Consider the following 18,235-nt stretch of genomic DNA (forward strand, 5'->3'; position numbering starts at 1 on the left):
TTGTAATAGAGCTTGAAAGTACCAGCTGTCAACCAAGAATTCTACAACACGCTTCGGTAATGGCCAGACAGAACTCCTGACAAGTTAGGCCAGGTGAGTTTTGAAATCCTGTTCAAGATTTCAAAGTTCAAGAACTACTTGCATAAAATACCCAGACTGAAATGGGTACTTGCACTACATGCCACCTTGGTTATCAAAGGCAAAAACCCCTCAAAACATCATTATTACCTACATCATATTGACTTGGTTTAACAACTTTCCCTGTTGTCCAAAAAATTCCAGAGCCATACCAAAACACCCAATCTACATCCAACATGTAAGAATTAGGATTTCTCTCTGAAATTTTTTCCAGAATGAAAGAAGACTTAGAAATCCTCTCTCATTCCAAGAGAAGAAACTTAAAGCTTTTCCACTTTTTTTTTCAGCACCTTAGTTAAAGGAGTTGCAGTTATTATAAAAGCAACATTGCTTATTAAGAAACTTGATCACTATTGAACAGATTGAATTATTCCACACTGCTATAAAAAACCCACAGTGCTGAAAACCATTAATAAAACAGGTGGAGCTACAACAATTCTGATACTATGTTATCTTGGTAAAATACAATCAAGTAAAAGGCATTGATTTACTAAACCTTATATGCTGAAGGCTCTCAAAACTGTAGGAACCATGTATGTGCTCTGAAGTCTTTATATATAATTTATATTTATTTTATCACCTTTACTAAGAAAAGAGCTTTACATTTTACTCACCTGACATATTTTCCCGTTTCCTTCGTTGCAACAGCACTGCTCTTTCTTTATCTAAACTCCTGAAATTAGAAAATAAATCAGCACATTTAAGTATTAAAACACATCTCTGGCATTTCCCATTGACTATTACAGAATAAACAGTAAAGTAACTAAATGTTCAGGTACTTGGAAAAATACCAGTTGTGCACTGTTCCATTCTGTTTCAGAGTTCAAAATCAACCAAGCTACTCACCTGGGTTGGCAACGTTCACACAGATATATGTCAGGAATATGCTGTCTGTCAATCCCCATGCAGTCAATGTGCTGCCAGACACTATGAAAAGATCAAAACAAAATCCCTACTTTAAAGAACAATTTAAAAAATTGCATGCACAATACATAGAGAAAGCAAGCTGCTCTTTTTTTTTTCATTGTCATCTTTACTCAGATTCAATACAGCTTAAAACTACATCTCAATCACTATCTCTGCCACCACTCTGCTAGCTGACTCGTTTTCTCTCTTGCAAATTTTTCTCCAACATCAGAAAACAAATGGTAAATTATCACAACAGAGAACAAGATAGAGACAAATATCCTCAGTAACAAGACTTATGTTTTACATAGCAACAAGAGGTTTGGTTTTAAACAAAAGGATTCAATTCCCTTTTAGAAATGGGTACATAAAATATTTCTATCTAGAGAAATATACACTAAGAAACAGTTTGATTTCCTTATATATTTTAAGAGAAAGATAAATACACATTTTTATACACCCAGTTATAAACTGGTAGTACTGCTGCACAGCAAAGAAAGAGCCTTAACTTCTTCCCAGAGTCAGGGAAGAGACTGCTTGCTAGACTGAAGTCTAACCTAAACCAGTAGTTTATACTCAGCCCTACACTGCTAGAAGGATGAGGGACACAAAAAGAGTTATCTTCCCACTTGGAAAGAGTTGTGGTCAATTCACAGCTCCTCACAGAGAATCTCTTCTTCAAAGGAGAAAGACTCTACCTAACTGGTGACTGCCTACAACTCCACTGCTGGAAGAACATCTTAATACATTTCAAAATAATGAGCAAGATTATCAGAATTTAGGACCATCAGAAATTACTAACAAGCTTATTACATAAGCAGAGAGAAGAATGGAGCTCAAATTAGTATTTTAAGTAGCTATAACTATTGTTCTATAAATACACAAAGATCTAACAAATCCAGCAGTAGTCATTAACCAAATTTAAAAAGACAGGCTAATAGAGCAGAAACATAACATTTGTTTTCTCCTGTTAAGTGTATCAGCTCTAAAAACTTATATTCTTATTTTTCCAATTCCAAGTATTCAAAAGCAATCTCTTACTATACTGCGATCAAGTAGGTGCTTAAGCATAAACTCAGAAGTCTAAAATATTTAACTTCAGCTTCTCCACTAAGAACCTAGGTTAGTCTTTTCATACTTATTAACCAAATCCTTTGAAAAATGAAGAGTAATCAGAAAGATCATGCACAGAGAAATCAATACTCAAGAAGTTTCTTTCACATTATTTTGCATCCTTCAAGTTCTTTGATTTACATATACATAATTCACCAAGATGCCTTATTAGTACATGCACATTAAGTAATGCCTGGGTCTTCATTTTACTCTACTAACAAATAACTTGGGACAGAGTACCACAGACATCCTTTTTAGAGGGGAAAAAAGGTGTACCCTTTTTAAGCAGCAATGCACAAGCAAAGGCATGACCAAATTAATGAGTAGTCAAGAATGACCAGAATTAAATTATAAAATAATCGCTGGCCTTAACTGACTATGTTGCCTATTAGAAAAACACACAACCTTCAAGCACTTTTTTGATGGAGGAAATTTTCTGTGACTCATCATAACTAAAACACCATTTAGTTACATTCACTTTCAGTGCAGTCTTAAGTAATTTTTACTTTTAAAGTTATTTTAATATGCATTACCTGCATTTGTCACAACAGATCATATATCCATCATCATGTGTAAAGCCACAAATGCATCTGGTAATATCTGTTCCATAGCTTCCATCCTCTGACGTACTGATGGTAGTAGCACTGGAGGTTTCATCAAAGTTGGGAGTGGTAAATATGCCTACTTCATTCTTGCTTATAAGCACTGATGGAGGAGGAGAAGCTGGAGGCGTTGGAGGAGGCCGAGCACCATAGTTATGGTCCTGGAATTTTGAGAAAAGGTAATTTATTGTATATGCTTATACACTGATGGCTATTCAAGCAAGGAACTTCAGGCTTCTTAATTTTCTAGTAAAAGGTTAAGATTTTGTATTTTTATATCCAATTTTATATATTTAAAATATCTTAAATTTTGTATTTATGTTTCATATCCCAATTCAATCTTATTTTCTAACTTCTCAACTATGTTATACATTTAAGTTCACTATGTTCTGCTTCTGACAGACCATTTTTATCTGACCTACCCAACTCCCAATAAGATACAGAAAGAGAAGTTTTTCCAGATAAAACCAGCATATTTTTCCATCATGTATTATGTACAGAATACTTTGCACAAAACTTACTGCATAGGGCAAACCAATGTAACTGTGTGAATGCGAGCCGCTGGTATACAACTGGTGTGGATAACTGTTCGATTTTTCAACTACCACAGGGCTAGCTTCTACAGATTCTGGTCTGCAAGGCAAAAGACAGAAGAGCAACAAATGCAATTACTATGTAATTTATATTAATAAATCGGAGGTACTTGCTGCACAGCTTCTAATTAACTCCTGCTGATTGTGTTTAAAGCAGTATGGGGCAGTACCAAACTCACTGACGGTAGCAAAGCTGCCGAAGGGAATTCAGCCCGAGCACGGTGCTGCGTTCCGGGCCCGCACACCCACCGAGCCCTGCAGCGACACACGGCGGCAGCGGGGGCACCACCGCTCCTGCGAGCACACATCCAGCTAGGGCTAAGCAGCCAAACAAGGCTGCTTCCATTTATTTATCTCTAGATAGAAAGAAAAAGCTGATAATTTGCAAGGCAAGGTTTTGTATCAAAGGCAGTGCCTCCTTCAATATACAAACCGTGGCTTATGTACACTAAACCGCAATACAAAACAAGAAAGATAAAGGAATACTAGAACAGGAAGATCTATTTGAGCACAAAAAATTGCATCTTCACGGCCTTTCTTGAGCAGCTGTTCATGTGTGCATGACTGAGATAACTTGCAGTATTTTCATTGCACCATATGATTTAATAACACCAAGAGAAATGAATCCAGGTTACTAATGCAGGTTTCTTTTAAGCAAAAAAAAAAGGCGCCACAAAATATCAACATTTAGAACTGACCCAGATGTGATTCACATTACAAATCAGGTCTGGCTCAGTTTTCTAATTTTATTTTTGTTATGTGTGAATTCTATTGCCTCTCACATATCTTACTAATTCCTTGAGGTAATTTTTAAAATAAACTCGGTTTCTGAATCTTAAATTAAAACAGATACTGATGGGATTTTTTCTTACACATTAATAGAGACTTTTTTGTTGTGCCATGAAGCAATATTAGTTTGTTTTAAAAGGGCACCAGAAACCTACATTTGTTACTTTTTGGAAAAAATATAATTAATCATTAACTTTCTGAACAAAACACGGTATTTTCACATCTCTGAAAGTGTCCTACTAATGGGTTTGGTGGCCCATTTCTTCTTAAGAGCTTTTTCCCATGTGAGGTTAATACCCTAATGATAAAATTGTTTAAGAAGAAACTAGGTAAAAGCACTTCTGGGGGAGGGCTTTTGTTTCTAGAGTCCAAAGGAAAAAAAAATTAAAAAGATTACTGTCTCCAACAGTCATCAGCTGCCTTTTTTTTTGAGAGAATGAACAAACATGTGAGCACAAAAATCATGTGAAGTACAAACGTTAAAAATACAACTTCTGACTAGCATAAGACAAACCAAATCTGACAGCACGCGTTCTTTGTTACCTCATAAATGCAGAAAAATCTTCAGTTACTCTCTTACACTCTTTCACAACTTGAAAATACAATTTTATTTGGAGTTTGTTATAATTAGCTTCTAGAAGCAGCTTAGAACTTAAGCTCATGACTAAAATAAAGACAAAAGATGAAAAACTGTGCCTGTCCAACCAATTTGCTTTTACCTATTTACCAGCACATCTGTGCAGTAATCACACATCTTTTCTGTGCTCCAGGAATCCTTGTGATGACCCAGCCAACCAAAATGCCAGTGAACGAGGCATTAGCCACACATCCATCATGACCATGGCAGAAATTCACTTCTCCAGGAACAATGATGTCTTGACCACTGCACTGCTTCTACTGCTGCTCCTCCCCATTTCCTGAGTGGGACAAGCAGCAGCACAGGCACTCTCATCCACTCTGTGTTCAATGCTCAGCCTAGGTCTTGCTGTAAAATACTCTGTTTTCAGAGCAGGAAGGCTTACTAAGGACAGGCAGGAGGGGATTCTGGTACAATCCATCCCGGATTAATTTAGGAGAGTTTCCTTCATTAAAAATAAGTATTACTATGACCTAAATACCAGCTACTTAAACACAGGAACATTCAGTGAAAGATATCAGAATGAAAGTGTCTTAAAAAGGAGGTTGTGTATTTCATCATCTGACTACAGAAGTCATCAAAAAGATAGTCCAGGTCCCTTTCAAGATCTGAGGCAAGACAATACACCCAACACCCTACATCCATTTCTTATTACTCCAGCCATTTATAAACCACTTAAGAGAACAAAATTTAATATTTACAGGCATAACAGTGGTGGGAAGCAAAAGTGTAAAGCTTTCAGAAACCTTCATTTATCACCAACTGTTTTAACACTCATAAAGCAGATTCAGAGAACAATGTTACTAAGAAAAAGGCACATCTTTACTTGAACAAGGAAAACCAGAAAAATGGTGGGAGCAAAATCAGGTGATACAGAAAGGCAACTATTAAAAAATTTGGAGCACAATCAGCTTTCAGTAAAACTTTTTTAAAATGCTTACCCAGGCACAGACACTACTTTCAATCATAACAGATGCCCACCAGAGCTCTGAATGTAAGTGTTACTGTTCCACTGACCCACTGCACTGGGCTGGGGAAGTGGGGAACAAACCAAGAACTAAGGGAAGGAGCTCCAAGAGCATTCACTTAAACTAGAAATGAACCATCACAGATTTCCTTTACAGTCAACAGGAAAGTGACATAGATGGCATAAAACAGTACAGAATGAGCACCATTCTTCAGAGAGCCACAGACAAAATCAACTCTGACAAACAGGTTACTGAATTCCTTATCATTCCTGGCTTTGCCAACCATGTGCTTGACCTCAAGCAGAAAATATGCCCTCTATACACCTGTCTGTTCAAAGGTCAAATCCTTCTTCTGAAATAGGCATCTCAGAATAGGCTTTGAGAAGAAATGCCTCTTGGTAAAATATTTAATTGTACAGATGATTAAAGCATGAGATGCTACCTAATTTCAAAATCAAGTTTTAGATTTTTTGGGCTCAGGTACCAGGGCCCAAGCAGCAAGGCACTAACTACTGTACTACAGACAGACACCCCTCATTTCACCACTGGCATTCCTACAGCCATCCCACAAAGCAAGTTTTCAGGAGGAAAACATGTAAGCATTCAGAGCTGTGAAAACACTGTAAGGCTTTCCTTGCTTGTATTTTGGCCATTAGCCAATTCTGTCAGAGACTGAGGTACTAATTCTGTCAGTCCTCTGATCATACCACATTTTTCAGCTTCACCTCAAACAACTGCTGTCTTACTGCCTAACTAAAAGGTATTTATTGTATTTTTGGTTTTCATCCAAACTACAGTGTTTGTATTGCAACACAGTATATATGAAGCTTGATCAAAATGTTATTTCCTAAATAAATAAATATTACTGTGATAAACTGACCATGGTATTTTGCTAAAATATATATACTTGTTAAGCACTGTGGTCAGCAATTCAAAACTGTGAAAAATGTTCACAGTGAACAAAACAAAAAGCTTGGCACATCTTGGTCTGCAGTGATTTTAAGACATTCCTGTACCTTGAAAACAGAAATATAGTATTTTCTAAAATCAGTTAAAAAAGAAAAGATGCCCGTATTTAAAAAAAAAAAAAGGCCTTGAGAGAATTTTCATTTAGCAAGTGAAACAACTTCATGTTCCGAGTCATTTCCTACCGTTCATTTCTAAAATGGAAACAAAATATTCTGCATGTTGCCAGCAGATGGCATTAGTGAGAAACTAAAAGCAACACCCGAGACCAGTTAATTTACAAAACCTCAAAACCTCAGTCACTACACTTTTATAGTTAGTTAACCTGTATTAAGGAAATCAACCTGCAATGATTCAAAGGAAGCCAATTCGTCTCTAAAATGTCATCTCCCTCATTCCACTCCTTTTAAACATTGTTTGCTTCTGACCATTTAGTAATAAATTAAGAAAACAAAAAAAAAGCACACAATTTTTGACTAATACCCAAAATACAGTCAGTTAGAATTTGGGGCCATCAACCACTTCCATAAATTTATAGATGTTCAAGCAGGAAACAAAATCTCACTAAAATGCTCAAAGGCAGGTGGGGTATCCAAGCTTTAGGCTGTGAGCTAAGCACACTGCAAGTACTTCCTGAACATTTGTCTGAACTCCAAATGCAACCTCTCAGCAACATCCATCTTCCACAATCCAGTTTGATGGGTCTAATTTTCAAGGAGTTTAGGTTTGTTTTCTGTTTGTGCCAGCACACCTGAACAGCATCTAGCTGAAGGCCATCTCAGACAAAAGAACACAATATATTTTGTATGAGAAACAACATTTTCTTTTTCCAGACACTTGATCTAACCAAAGACACATGACAGCCAGACAACAAGAACCAAGGACTGCTTCTCTAGCAGGGAGTGGGTTCTGCTACCTAAGCACCTTGCAGCAGCCCTGCAAGTACAGGCTGGCCTGATCCTATCTGCAAGTAAGACTGCACCAATGTTTTCTCCTGGATACTGAACTCAGTACTGTGATCTCTACACTGGGATTGTGAGGTTTATCATACAGGCCTTCTCCCTAAAAAACATGTATGGATATAACCACAAAAGCAGTACCATCAATGGCATTTCCCAATGTGTAGCTTATATTTACACTCTAAACTCCACAAGCACTCTCTGAAGCCAGGAAGAGTATTTTGTACCTTCAGAAATGGCTTGTTCTGCTTACAAGTACAAGCACCTTACCACTAAGATGTCACAAATCCCCATCTTTAGTAAGGTCATAAAGGCCAAGTATGTGTGTTTTTACTACAATGGCACAAAGATCTATCTGGAAGACCCCACTTTTGTACATGTAACATAAACAAACTAACTCACCCTATTTTTAAGATCCTTAAACCTCTTAGTAGGCTACTCCACACACAGCTATTTGCTACAATTATTAAAATATGTGGAACTATTAATCATATAAAATATCCCCTCTTTTAATAGGCTTATGCCTTGGTTCAAAACATAAGGAAAAATCTTTCAGCACTAGCAGACTGCACTACACAAAGAGCTTTTCCCTAAGCTGCTTCTGCTGCATAATCAAGTGTGCCACTCCCCCATTCCTGTGTTTGCTCATGCTTCAGCAACTGATGAAGCAATATCCGACCTGCCAGTCACAGTGGAAAAATTCTAGCTCCTCCCTCCTGGGAAAACCCCACAACTTGCTCCAAGACCCTCTAGGACTGTTACTAACACACCCCAGAGCCAACATGCTACCCTCTGCAAGAAAATGCACAAGAACAAAGAGTGAGCCACACGGACTGTGATAGCAAGGGTTTACAGCCGTGTAAGCTGGCAGATTAGGGACACACCTTTGTGTCACACTTCTTGTGACAGGGACGTGGCTTTTAAATCAGCGTACACCAATCATGCACCTGCACACATTTCAGTGTGACAAGAATTAATCTAAGTGGTAACAGCCACTTGACATCCGAAGAAAAGCAGCTCCTAACTGGGTCACTCTGCGACAGTATCCACCAAATAACACACTGTGAACTCTATCTTGTTTATACTGACAACTAAATTTATTTATTTTCATTTCAGCATGACATGCTGTGTCTGCAAGGAATGTCAGCAACCTCAGGAATCATGACCCTCTCTAAACATAAAAGAAAAGCACAGGAAAAAAAAATTAAAAGAAATGTGAATGGTTCACTACAGTTAAAAATTTTTTTGCCCCAAGGTTAAGAGTATTTATAACATAAAAAGATAAAACAACTTTAAAAATTTATTGTAACAAAAAAATTTGAATTGCAAATTCTTTGTTCTCTTCAAATAAATGGCACAAACCTAGAATAGCCTCATATATACCTGGAAGCACAGTAGAGAAACATCCCTTTAAAAAGCTGTTCTAGAGTTCTCCTAAAACTTTCCTTCAAAGTTTGGAAGAAAAACCACTTGCTTCTTAAACATTCTGTGTGCTATACACACAGAAAGGCTTGCTTGACAAGAAATGTATCCAGTAAGAGATCAACAATTTCTAAACCTTAGGCCATCAATACTGTACAGGAGACTAGGGGGAAAAACCAGAAAAGAACCACAACACAAAAAACCACACATGCACAAGAACAGCTCCCCCCAACCCTAAAAAAACCCCCACATGTCACCCTCCCCATCCTCTAAAACCCAGAAACTCACTACACTACAATGTTTGGTGCAAAGTCAGAGTTTACTGAACGCAAGATTTCACTAGCTCTTTTGTAACCCTTTATACACAGTTACTAAATCATTTTCTACTGGCTTTACAATTAGAAATAACTTTCTGAAGATATGGTATTAGCATTTCAGCTAGGCCTTCATTTCTTAAAATGAAGGCCTAGCTGAAATGCTAATACCATATCTTCACACACTTGTCTGGATTACTACTACTTTCTTGCAGTTCAATGCACCAAATTATTTTATCTTTCTAATGTGCAAAATCAAAAAATTTTTTTACATGTAGTTAAAAAGGAAACTGAAATGGCAAAATATTTGAAGGATGAGAAGTAAACCAAGGAGCATCTTTATTTGTCAGTCTGATAAGCAAGAAAAACATGCACTTGTAGAAACATTCAGCTTCTCTCCTTTGCTCCCCTAAAGTGGAAGAAACTGACATAAGAATGAAGTGACAGTTATTAATTTAAGTAATTAAAAACTCAACAAAACTAAGGAAATTCTTTAAGTTTTCTCCAACAGTATTCAAAAAATGGCCATGAAGGAAAAAGTAAAGTAATTAAAAAATAGGTAAGAGCACTTACAAATGATGTTCACATACTTACTCTGAGCCTGCAGCCATTTCCAAATAAGAAGTATCTGCTGTGTCAACCCCCAATGGGATCACTATGCTCATGACGTTCGTTTCTGATAAATTCGATTACTACGGAGTCCTATGCATTGGTATCCAAAACACTGGGGCATGCCAGCCACAGTGCTCATTGCAAACATCTAAGTGCATCCACAAACCCTGCCAAAAACAAAACACAACATGCACCAGATTAAGTCAGCTCATTTCAAACCCAGGCAATTGTACATCATGTATTTTATTTTTAAAATTTGCCATTTATATCTGTCACAATTACTTCGCTAGTTGTATTTTACACAAGCAAAAGGAGAACATTCAATCTTCTCTAAAATTAACTGCAAATAAACCTCTTTAAAGAGAGTGATGATCTTAACACCTGAACTTGAACATATTACAAATGGACAATCATTCAAATTTCTGATTAAAAACCCCAGCACCATCAGGGAAGTGCCAGAGAATGGCCCTCTGCTGTCAAAGCTTAGTTGCTGTACCTTTCAATAGAAACCTAGTTAGAGAATTTGCAACTAAGTCTTAGCCAGCACTGTTCTCTTTTGTTTTGCACTTAAAAAGAAAAGAAAAACAAATATCTTAACTGCCATGTAGTATTTTTAAAAAAACAAAATAATTCTAGTAATTCACAATAATGATAGGAAACCTTTTCCATTTTAATAAATCACCATTAGAAGATATTGTGCCTGTTCAGTACCACTTTTGGAAGTGATTTTTTTAAAGGAGTAAAATAAAAATAATCAGTAGTAGTTTTTAACTGCAGAGTAAACTACAATCTGCTTGACTCACACAAGTGAATGTAGGATCCAACCTGTATGCCAGTTACTACCAGTCCCCCACTTTCCTTACTACACAGGGCAGAACACCCACCCAAGAGAAATGTGAACAGCTCTCAGCTATTCACAGATGAGTAAATTAATGCACTTTTATACACAAATACAGACCAGGTTTTACACATGACTAGGTAATTTGAGTAAAGTAGCCCAGTACCTTCAGCAGTTACATAATGAATAACTGCAAACTCTCACCAAAATGTCAAAATTGCAAGACCACAAACCACTTTGCAATGAAGCACATTCTGTGCCTAATGAAGACACTCCTCTCATACCACAAAATGTTTTATCTTAGCTGATGTCTACGTGAGCACAACAATTTTGAGATCAATGTATTTTCACAGGATCACAGAATGTGCTGAGTTTGAAGGAACCCACCAGGATCATGAAGTCCAACTCCCAGCCCTGCACAGCACCACTCCCAGAGTCCCCCATGTGCCTGAGAGCCCTGTCCAAACACTTCTTGAGCTGGGTCAGGCTGGTGCTGTGACTGCTGCCCTGGGGAGCCTGTTCAGAGCCCTTTTCATTGTGCTGAACCCAAACCTCCCCCAGCACAACTTCAGCCACTCCCTCAGTGTCACTGTCACCACAGAGCAGAGATCAGGGTCTGCCCCTCCTCCTCCCCTCATGAGGGAGCTGTAACTGCAGCGAGGTCTCCCCTCAGTCTCCTCCAGGCTGGACAGACCCACTGACCTCAGCCACTCCTCATGTGGCTTCTCCTCAAGGCCCTTCACCACCTTTGGGCACTCTCTAATAGTTTAATGTCTTTTTTATATTTAGGTGCCCAAAACGGCCCCCAGCACTCGAGATGAGGCCACCCCAGTGCAGAGCAGAGCAGAGCAGAGCAGGACAATCCCCTGCCTTGCCCAGCTGGTGCTGCTGTGCCTGATGCCCCTGGACATGGGTGGCCCTCCTGGCTCTGTTCACACAGTCAGGACCAGGATCCCCAGTCCCTTACTGTGGCACTGCTCTCCAGCCTCTCATTCCCAGTCTGTCCATACATCCATGGCTGCCCCATTCCAGGTGTAGAATCCAGCACCTATCCTGGCTGAACTTCATTTCAACACGTTATTCTTGCTAAACACTACACTGACAAAAAGCACAAGCCCCGGTGAGAAATGGACTTCAGATAAACCCTGTGAATTAATTCTGAATTGTCTTCTTTTATTGATTAGGTCAGCACCTTCAAGATGACAAAGTGGCATGTACAAGACATCTCTAGAGTATGAGACAGCAGCAAGTCTTCATCTAACTTCCTGAATTTTTTAACACTAGTGAAGATTGGCAATTAACTTCAGAACATGCCAAGATGTCTGAAGTGCCTAAACCTACAGCTAGTTCACTCTCCTAGACAGCAAAAGGTGTGATTTGGTCCTATTATGTGAGACATCAAATACAATGAACTAGAAAGCTTTTGGGCCAAGTAGCCATTGGAATATTTTGCTTTCCTCATTTAAATACTGAGCATTTTCTTACTAAATACCACAAGTAAAAAACTGCATCACTAGCTATGCAAAACAATTATGAAAAAATATATTATTGTCAAGAATAAGTAGCAAGAAAAATATGTTAAATCAAAAGCAGGTATAGAATATTTTCAATAGAAGGGTTGAAAAACCCATAAGCCCATTTAACAGTTTAAGTGAGCACTCATTTCCCCACCATATAGCTAACTCTACTCATAGGGCAGAACCCTGAATGGGTGTACCTACAACTTAAAGGAAACACCAACTCACCATTTAGTCCCCATCTTCTAAAAAAGTAAAAAATTTACACAATAACTTTAAAGAAACCATGAATTTTCTAAATCCAGGTAAATCAGCTAGGCCAGGGCTAATTGCTGTTCCAGCACTCTCTGCAGTGTGACCTATGCTACCAAATCATCAGCAGAATGGAGTTTTTACTTGATGCCTGTCATTAGGTAATTCTTAAAAAACAGCTTTAATGGGTCAATGTAGATCTAAAAGACATATTAGACAACATTGTCTGGGATCAAGATCCTCACTTAGGTATTTCTTGCACTTAAACTTGATTTTGTTGATGGTGCGGTTTTTCTTAAAAGATTTTCTTTAAACACTTCTAACCAGTTAGAGCATCAGCTGTAAAACAACGCAGGAAAAATGCCCTGGAGACTGAAGGAAGTGAGGAACAAATTTAGAAAGCTCTCTCATGGGCTGTGACATCTCCAAACTTACATAAAACAACTGAGACTACCCAACCATCATAGATTTGGTAAGCAGATCTTCTCTGTGTTGTCAGTGAACATCACTTGAATCTGATAATCAAGTGATTTTGGGGCTTTTTAAAAACATAATGCAGAAAAAGAAGAGCCATGAATGTTTAATAGCTCTGTATAGACTGGAAATCAATGGCTAATCCATGCCCCCATTCAGGACAATGCACATACACCACCATTCGAGCTAAAAAAACCCAACAAAAAAAGGGGGGACTCAACAAAAACAACAACAACAAAAACCCAACAAAAAAAGGGGGGACTCAACCAAAACCAACTTCCTGCCCTATGGCAAGTTCTTCAAATACAGTTTGTCAGAATTCAGGAACAAATTCGAACCTGATCTACACTGAGTAAGGTCAGAAACTTGAGAAATCAAGATATTTTTGCCTGAAGAGCATTAAACACATGTTTTATCTAAAAGGAAGTGGAACATGATTGCAATACTCACTGGTTTTTATCACCTTCATTACACACACAGAACTCCCTAAAGCTTTTCCTTTGCCTACAGTTCAGTATGGAAGAATGAAGGCAGTCACTGGCTTGCAATACCTACATGGCCAAGTTAATTCAAACAAATATTGCTCATTAATTATGAGTAGCCATCCTCAACAAATGCCTGTAATGAGAGTGGGGGGAGATCTAGGATAAATTAATAACACTACACCCACTTATTAAACAAAACTGTGACCTTATATATAGGCCATCCAATTATGATCCCTACAGTGATGTTAAATTTGGAATGATGGAAAATAATTATTTTCCACCATGTCAGAATCAGAAGCACTGTCATAACATACTAATATTCCCAGTATTTTTATAAGTTCAGAAAGAAAGTAACACAACCACTGGGGAATTTTATCTATGAAGAGATTGCTTATCCTTTGAAGCTTGGTATTTTAGATGAGTCATAAAATACTATCTGCTGTCATGATTTGGTACTTTCCAACTCCTGCAAGTATCCATCTATTTCAAGTAATTATTCTTTCAGAACTCTGACAAACTGTCATCCATGGCCTTTAAGAAGCTGTTTTCATAGGTACATTCATTTCCACAACTTACTGTTTAAGAAAGTCTTTCTTCAAGCAGTACATGAACTTGAAAGACAGGAAGACCACACTGGTTATTCCAGTTAATTTCAGGGTCACAGAGTTAAAAGCCACCATATAAAAACTGCTAGTCCAAAGTTCATTGATCAGCTCTTTACTGGGCAAAGTGGCTCATCTATTGTACCTTAATTAACAACAATTTTGTTATAGTCTACTCCATTAGTAACAGCACACTCTAAGCTCTGAAAGCATTTTGGCAATTTCCTAAATTCACCAAATTTTCTCATGATCACCCTACAGCTTTATTATAGGAGGAAAAAAATCCCTTATTCAAATAAATTTTGCTTTTATTTAGTGCAGTAAAAAAGTTTATCTTGCCCTAACAATAAAATGTTCATCTAAAACCCAGACAAATTTCTGGTTAAAACATTTATCTTGTGCAAGATCAACCTCTTCACACCCATCACACCTCACCATTCACTCATACTGATTTACACTTCAAATGGCACTTCTCTTTGCCCCTAGAGAATACACAGGAGCTTTTTGACAACAGCTGCATCAAGTCTAAAATACCTGAAATCTCACCATAATTCTTATGATCCACTTTGTTTATGACACCAGGACCCTTTTTTGTCTAAATTAATTGTACTCAAAAACCAGAAGTGTAAGAGCGCAATACATTCCAAAATATTAATCTCTGTGGCTTTGTAAAGAGAACACAATTTATGCTTTAAAGAACAGGAAATAACTCATACATTATCCCTGAGGTATTCCACTAAAACAACATTATTCTGTGGTCTAGCAGAGACCACAGGTTTCCTTTCTCTCATGTCCTGCTAAGATCACTTGTCATCAGGAGAAGAAACTGAACTTTGCCACTTGTACCCAAAGGAGGAAAAACCCCCAAACACAGAGAGCTCAACCTTGAAGGAGGCCAGGGTGTGATCTCCTGAAATTACAGCAGTAATTTAGTGTCACATCAGTAGTGTTAAACCTGCTAGAGCCTTTGCTCTATGCCTAAGAATACTAAAGCTCTTGTCTAAATGCACCTACAAAACTTTTCATAAAAATCAGTAAGAGATGGTGGCAACACCATTAACAATTTATTTGTCTTAAACATAAAAAAAAATCCTAAAGAGACACTAATATATCAAGACAGCATTACTACTTACAACACTTACAGAAATATTATTATTATATTATGATGAGGGTGTCTAGTTTGTTGGGGTTTTTTTAACAATGTTTATGTCCAATACTACAAAACCCAAAGAGGAAAAAATAAAAGCTGTTTCTGCTATTCTTCTTCACATCTGACCACTTTTTACAGGCAGTGTCACTGTTCCTTGCTTTTCCCTTCCCATGAACAATTTCCAGATTGTTGTCATGTGACAAATACAAAAAGGATACAGAAGTTAGAGAAAATACATTTACTCTAGAAGAGAGGAAGGGATTCAAAGCAACTTGAAACTTAACATTTGTTTTCTAATTTATAAAGGGACGTAAGTGGAACATGGAATTAAGCTTACAATTAAATTATATCCTATCTCAAATGTAAGAATTTTCCCACATACACAGAAGACTACACTAACTTAAGTACATGGATTGCTAGATCAGTTCAAGTTTCTCACATCACTAGGCATTACAAAAACACTAAATCTTTTTGTTCCTGTTTTTATGAATTTTGTATACATGTAAAGTTCTTCAATATTTTCCTCTGCAGTTATCACCCATCAAAAATTACAAGATAAAAAAATAGTTATTAGATGGTTTAGATGTTTCAAAATTTGGGAGATTTCATCACAGAATGGCTCTGCAAAGCAAATTACCAGGATCTTCCTAAACATAGAAGTTTAAGGAGAAAAATCTAATTCTAATTAGCCCATAACCAGGCTATTCCATTAGATGCAACAGTGCTGGTTTAAGATAAATAATTATTTAGATTTTCTACTGATGCATGCAACTTCACCATGAAGTCCTTAACTCATGTCACTACAGAAGGATTTATACAGTAACCAAATTATCATCTCTCTACTCTGTACTTTCACAAGGCCTATATACAAAATCCACGTAACTACAGTTGAAGAAAAATTAATTAAAACCTTCTAAGCTATCTACATATGACAACTCTTTCCTTAAAAGCAAAATTATGTAACTTGAAAAGTGAATTACAAAATACATCAAAGGTGAAAGCAGTCACTTTCCCATATGTAGTAAATTGAGTACCTGAAATGGCCAGGAATAATTGTCAGTCCTCCCCCTCCAACAACTAAAAAGTTTCATTGTTTTCCAATTTACCCAGCAATGGACAGTTCACCTCATGATTATAAGAGCTTATTTCCCCTCAACACAAGCACAGAAGAGGCTCCCTTTTGCTAAACTCTTTAAATCCAGGCAAGAAATTAATAACCATTTCCTGGAGCTATATTAAGTATCACAACACACACAGGATATATAAAAGCTCATTTTCATGAGATGTGTACGAATCTTAAGGGAATCAACTTGAAGCAACAAATAAAATCAACTTGAAGCAACAAATAAAATTGCTGAAACAGTCAATTTTCCTCTCAAGCAATGACCAAGGAAGAAGAGTTACAAGATTTACAGATAAAAAATACATCAGTGTTAAAACACACAAACATGAGAGTCCTAAGTTAAGCAAGACCTTTCAGTTTAACCAGCATGCAATGCTAACCTGGCTGTAAGTTCAAGTCAATTTGAAGGTACAAGTGTTGCACTCTTCATTTCCATTTGCTCCCAGTAGAAAATTCACACTACTGTGAGTCCAGGTTAGCTCCAAAGTTACAAAACTACAAAACTAATTATTGCTTCCCATATCAATAAGGCCTTTCAGGGAAGATGCAAAGATTTCCAAGACTGTATTACTGCTTTCAGACCTCTGCTGACTCCTGCACATCTTACTGTCACTTGTTTACACAAAGTCATCTCAGGTAATAGGTGACCAAAAGTTAGCATTCTGTTTTATTGCATTTTATTACCTCAGCATGCATCTTCTATGTGTGAGCTGCATTTATTGAGAATGCAACCTAAACATTCTCCTCCTCCCTGCAATTACATCATGTGTGTACACACGTTCTGCAATCATGAGCAAAAGCAATTCTTGTCATGCTTTCCTTCACATTTACAGGCCAATCATTTTAATGCATGCTCATGGGAACCACCCCTGACCACAAGAAATCCACAAGAAAGTTGACAGACCTATGCCCTGGCACAATCTATACAGCAGAAATCTAATTAAAAATGCAACTATCAATAGTTTGTCAGGCTCCACAAACACAGAGTGAAAACTCATGTCCTGAACTGTCACAAGGCCAACAAACTAAGCTTTATTACTTGGCTTTCCTACCTACAGGTTTTCCCCTCCTTTGGAATTTTTTTTGTTTGTTTTTGATTTGGGAGGTGTGTGCTGGGTTCTGTTTGTTTCTTGGGTTTGATTTTTTAACTTTCTTTTTAATTGGAAAGGAATAAGGGAAGATTTAAAGAAGGTTTCATTAAATAAAATCATGCTTTTCTAAACTGCTGCTTTCTACTACTGCTCTGAGCATACAAGTCCAACAAGAAATGAGATTATTTTAAAATTAGCAAGAGACACTGGCATTTTAATGGCACACTCTAGGTACCATTCAAATAATGAACTTTACTGTGCACGTGTGTATATGTATATACTTGTATCAACACACACACATGAAAAAAAGCAGCATATATACACATACCATAAAATAAATGTATAAAGTAATCAATATTTATTCATTGCTGTCTGTTTCTCAGGAGGTAACACGCCTTTAACCAGACCTAGAAGCAGAATACATGAATAAATGACTAATCCTACATACAAAGAAGTTTTCTCTGTTTCCCCTAGCACGCTCCATAACTCCATACAGATTTCCTAAGAGATGAGGATGGATATCCAACTTCCAGATGTTACACCACTGCAGTAAGAACTGCACAGACTTAGAAACAACTGCAAGTCCAAATTCAGACCTTTGCTACTGTTTGCTGCTTTCTGTGGCAACCTAACAGATAGCTTACTTCTAATTTGTGCTGAAACAAAAAAAAAAAAAAGGGAGTA

At 37.3% G+C, this 18,235-nt stretch overlaps 1 protein-coding gene across 2 annotated transcripts in view; it reads right to left on the minus strand.

Moving 5' to 3' along the window:
- Nucleotides 1–18,235, minus strand: part of KMT2E (lysine methyltransferase 2E (inactive)) — a 55,654-nt gene that overhangs the window by 27,118 nt on the left and 10,301 nt on the right. For both annotated transcript variants that reach the window (XM_058022415.1, XM_058022414.1), the window contains 5 exons: nucleotides 10,002–10,186; nucleotides 3,281–3,392; nucleotides 2,691–2,920; nucleotides 985–1,065; nucleotides 753–811 (listed from right to left, as the gene is read on the minus strand). In XM_058022415.1, coding sequence (XP_057878398.1) covers nucleotides 753–811; nucleotides 985–1,065; nucleotides 2,691–2,920; nucleotides 3,281–3,392; nucleotides 10,002–10,072 — 553 coding nt within the window. In that variant the 5' untranslated portion in view covers nucleotides 10,073–10,186. The remainder of the gene's footprint in view (nucleotides 1–752; nucleotides 812–984; nucleotides 1,066–2,690; nucleotides 2,921–3,280; nucleotides 3,393–10,001; nucleotides 10,187–18,235) is intronic.

Source organism: Melospiza georgiana, chromosome 4 (assembly GCF_028018845.1).
Source record: "Melospiza georgiana isolate bMelGeo1 chromosome 4, bMelGeo1.pri, whole genome shotgun sequence".
NCBI classification, from domain to species: Eukaryota; Metazoa; Chordata; class Aves; order Passeriformes; family Passerellidae; genus Melospiza; species Melospiza georgiana.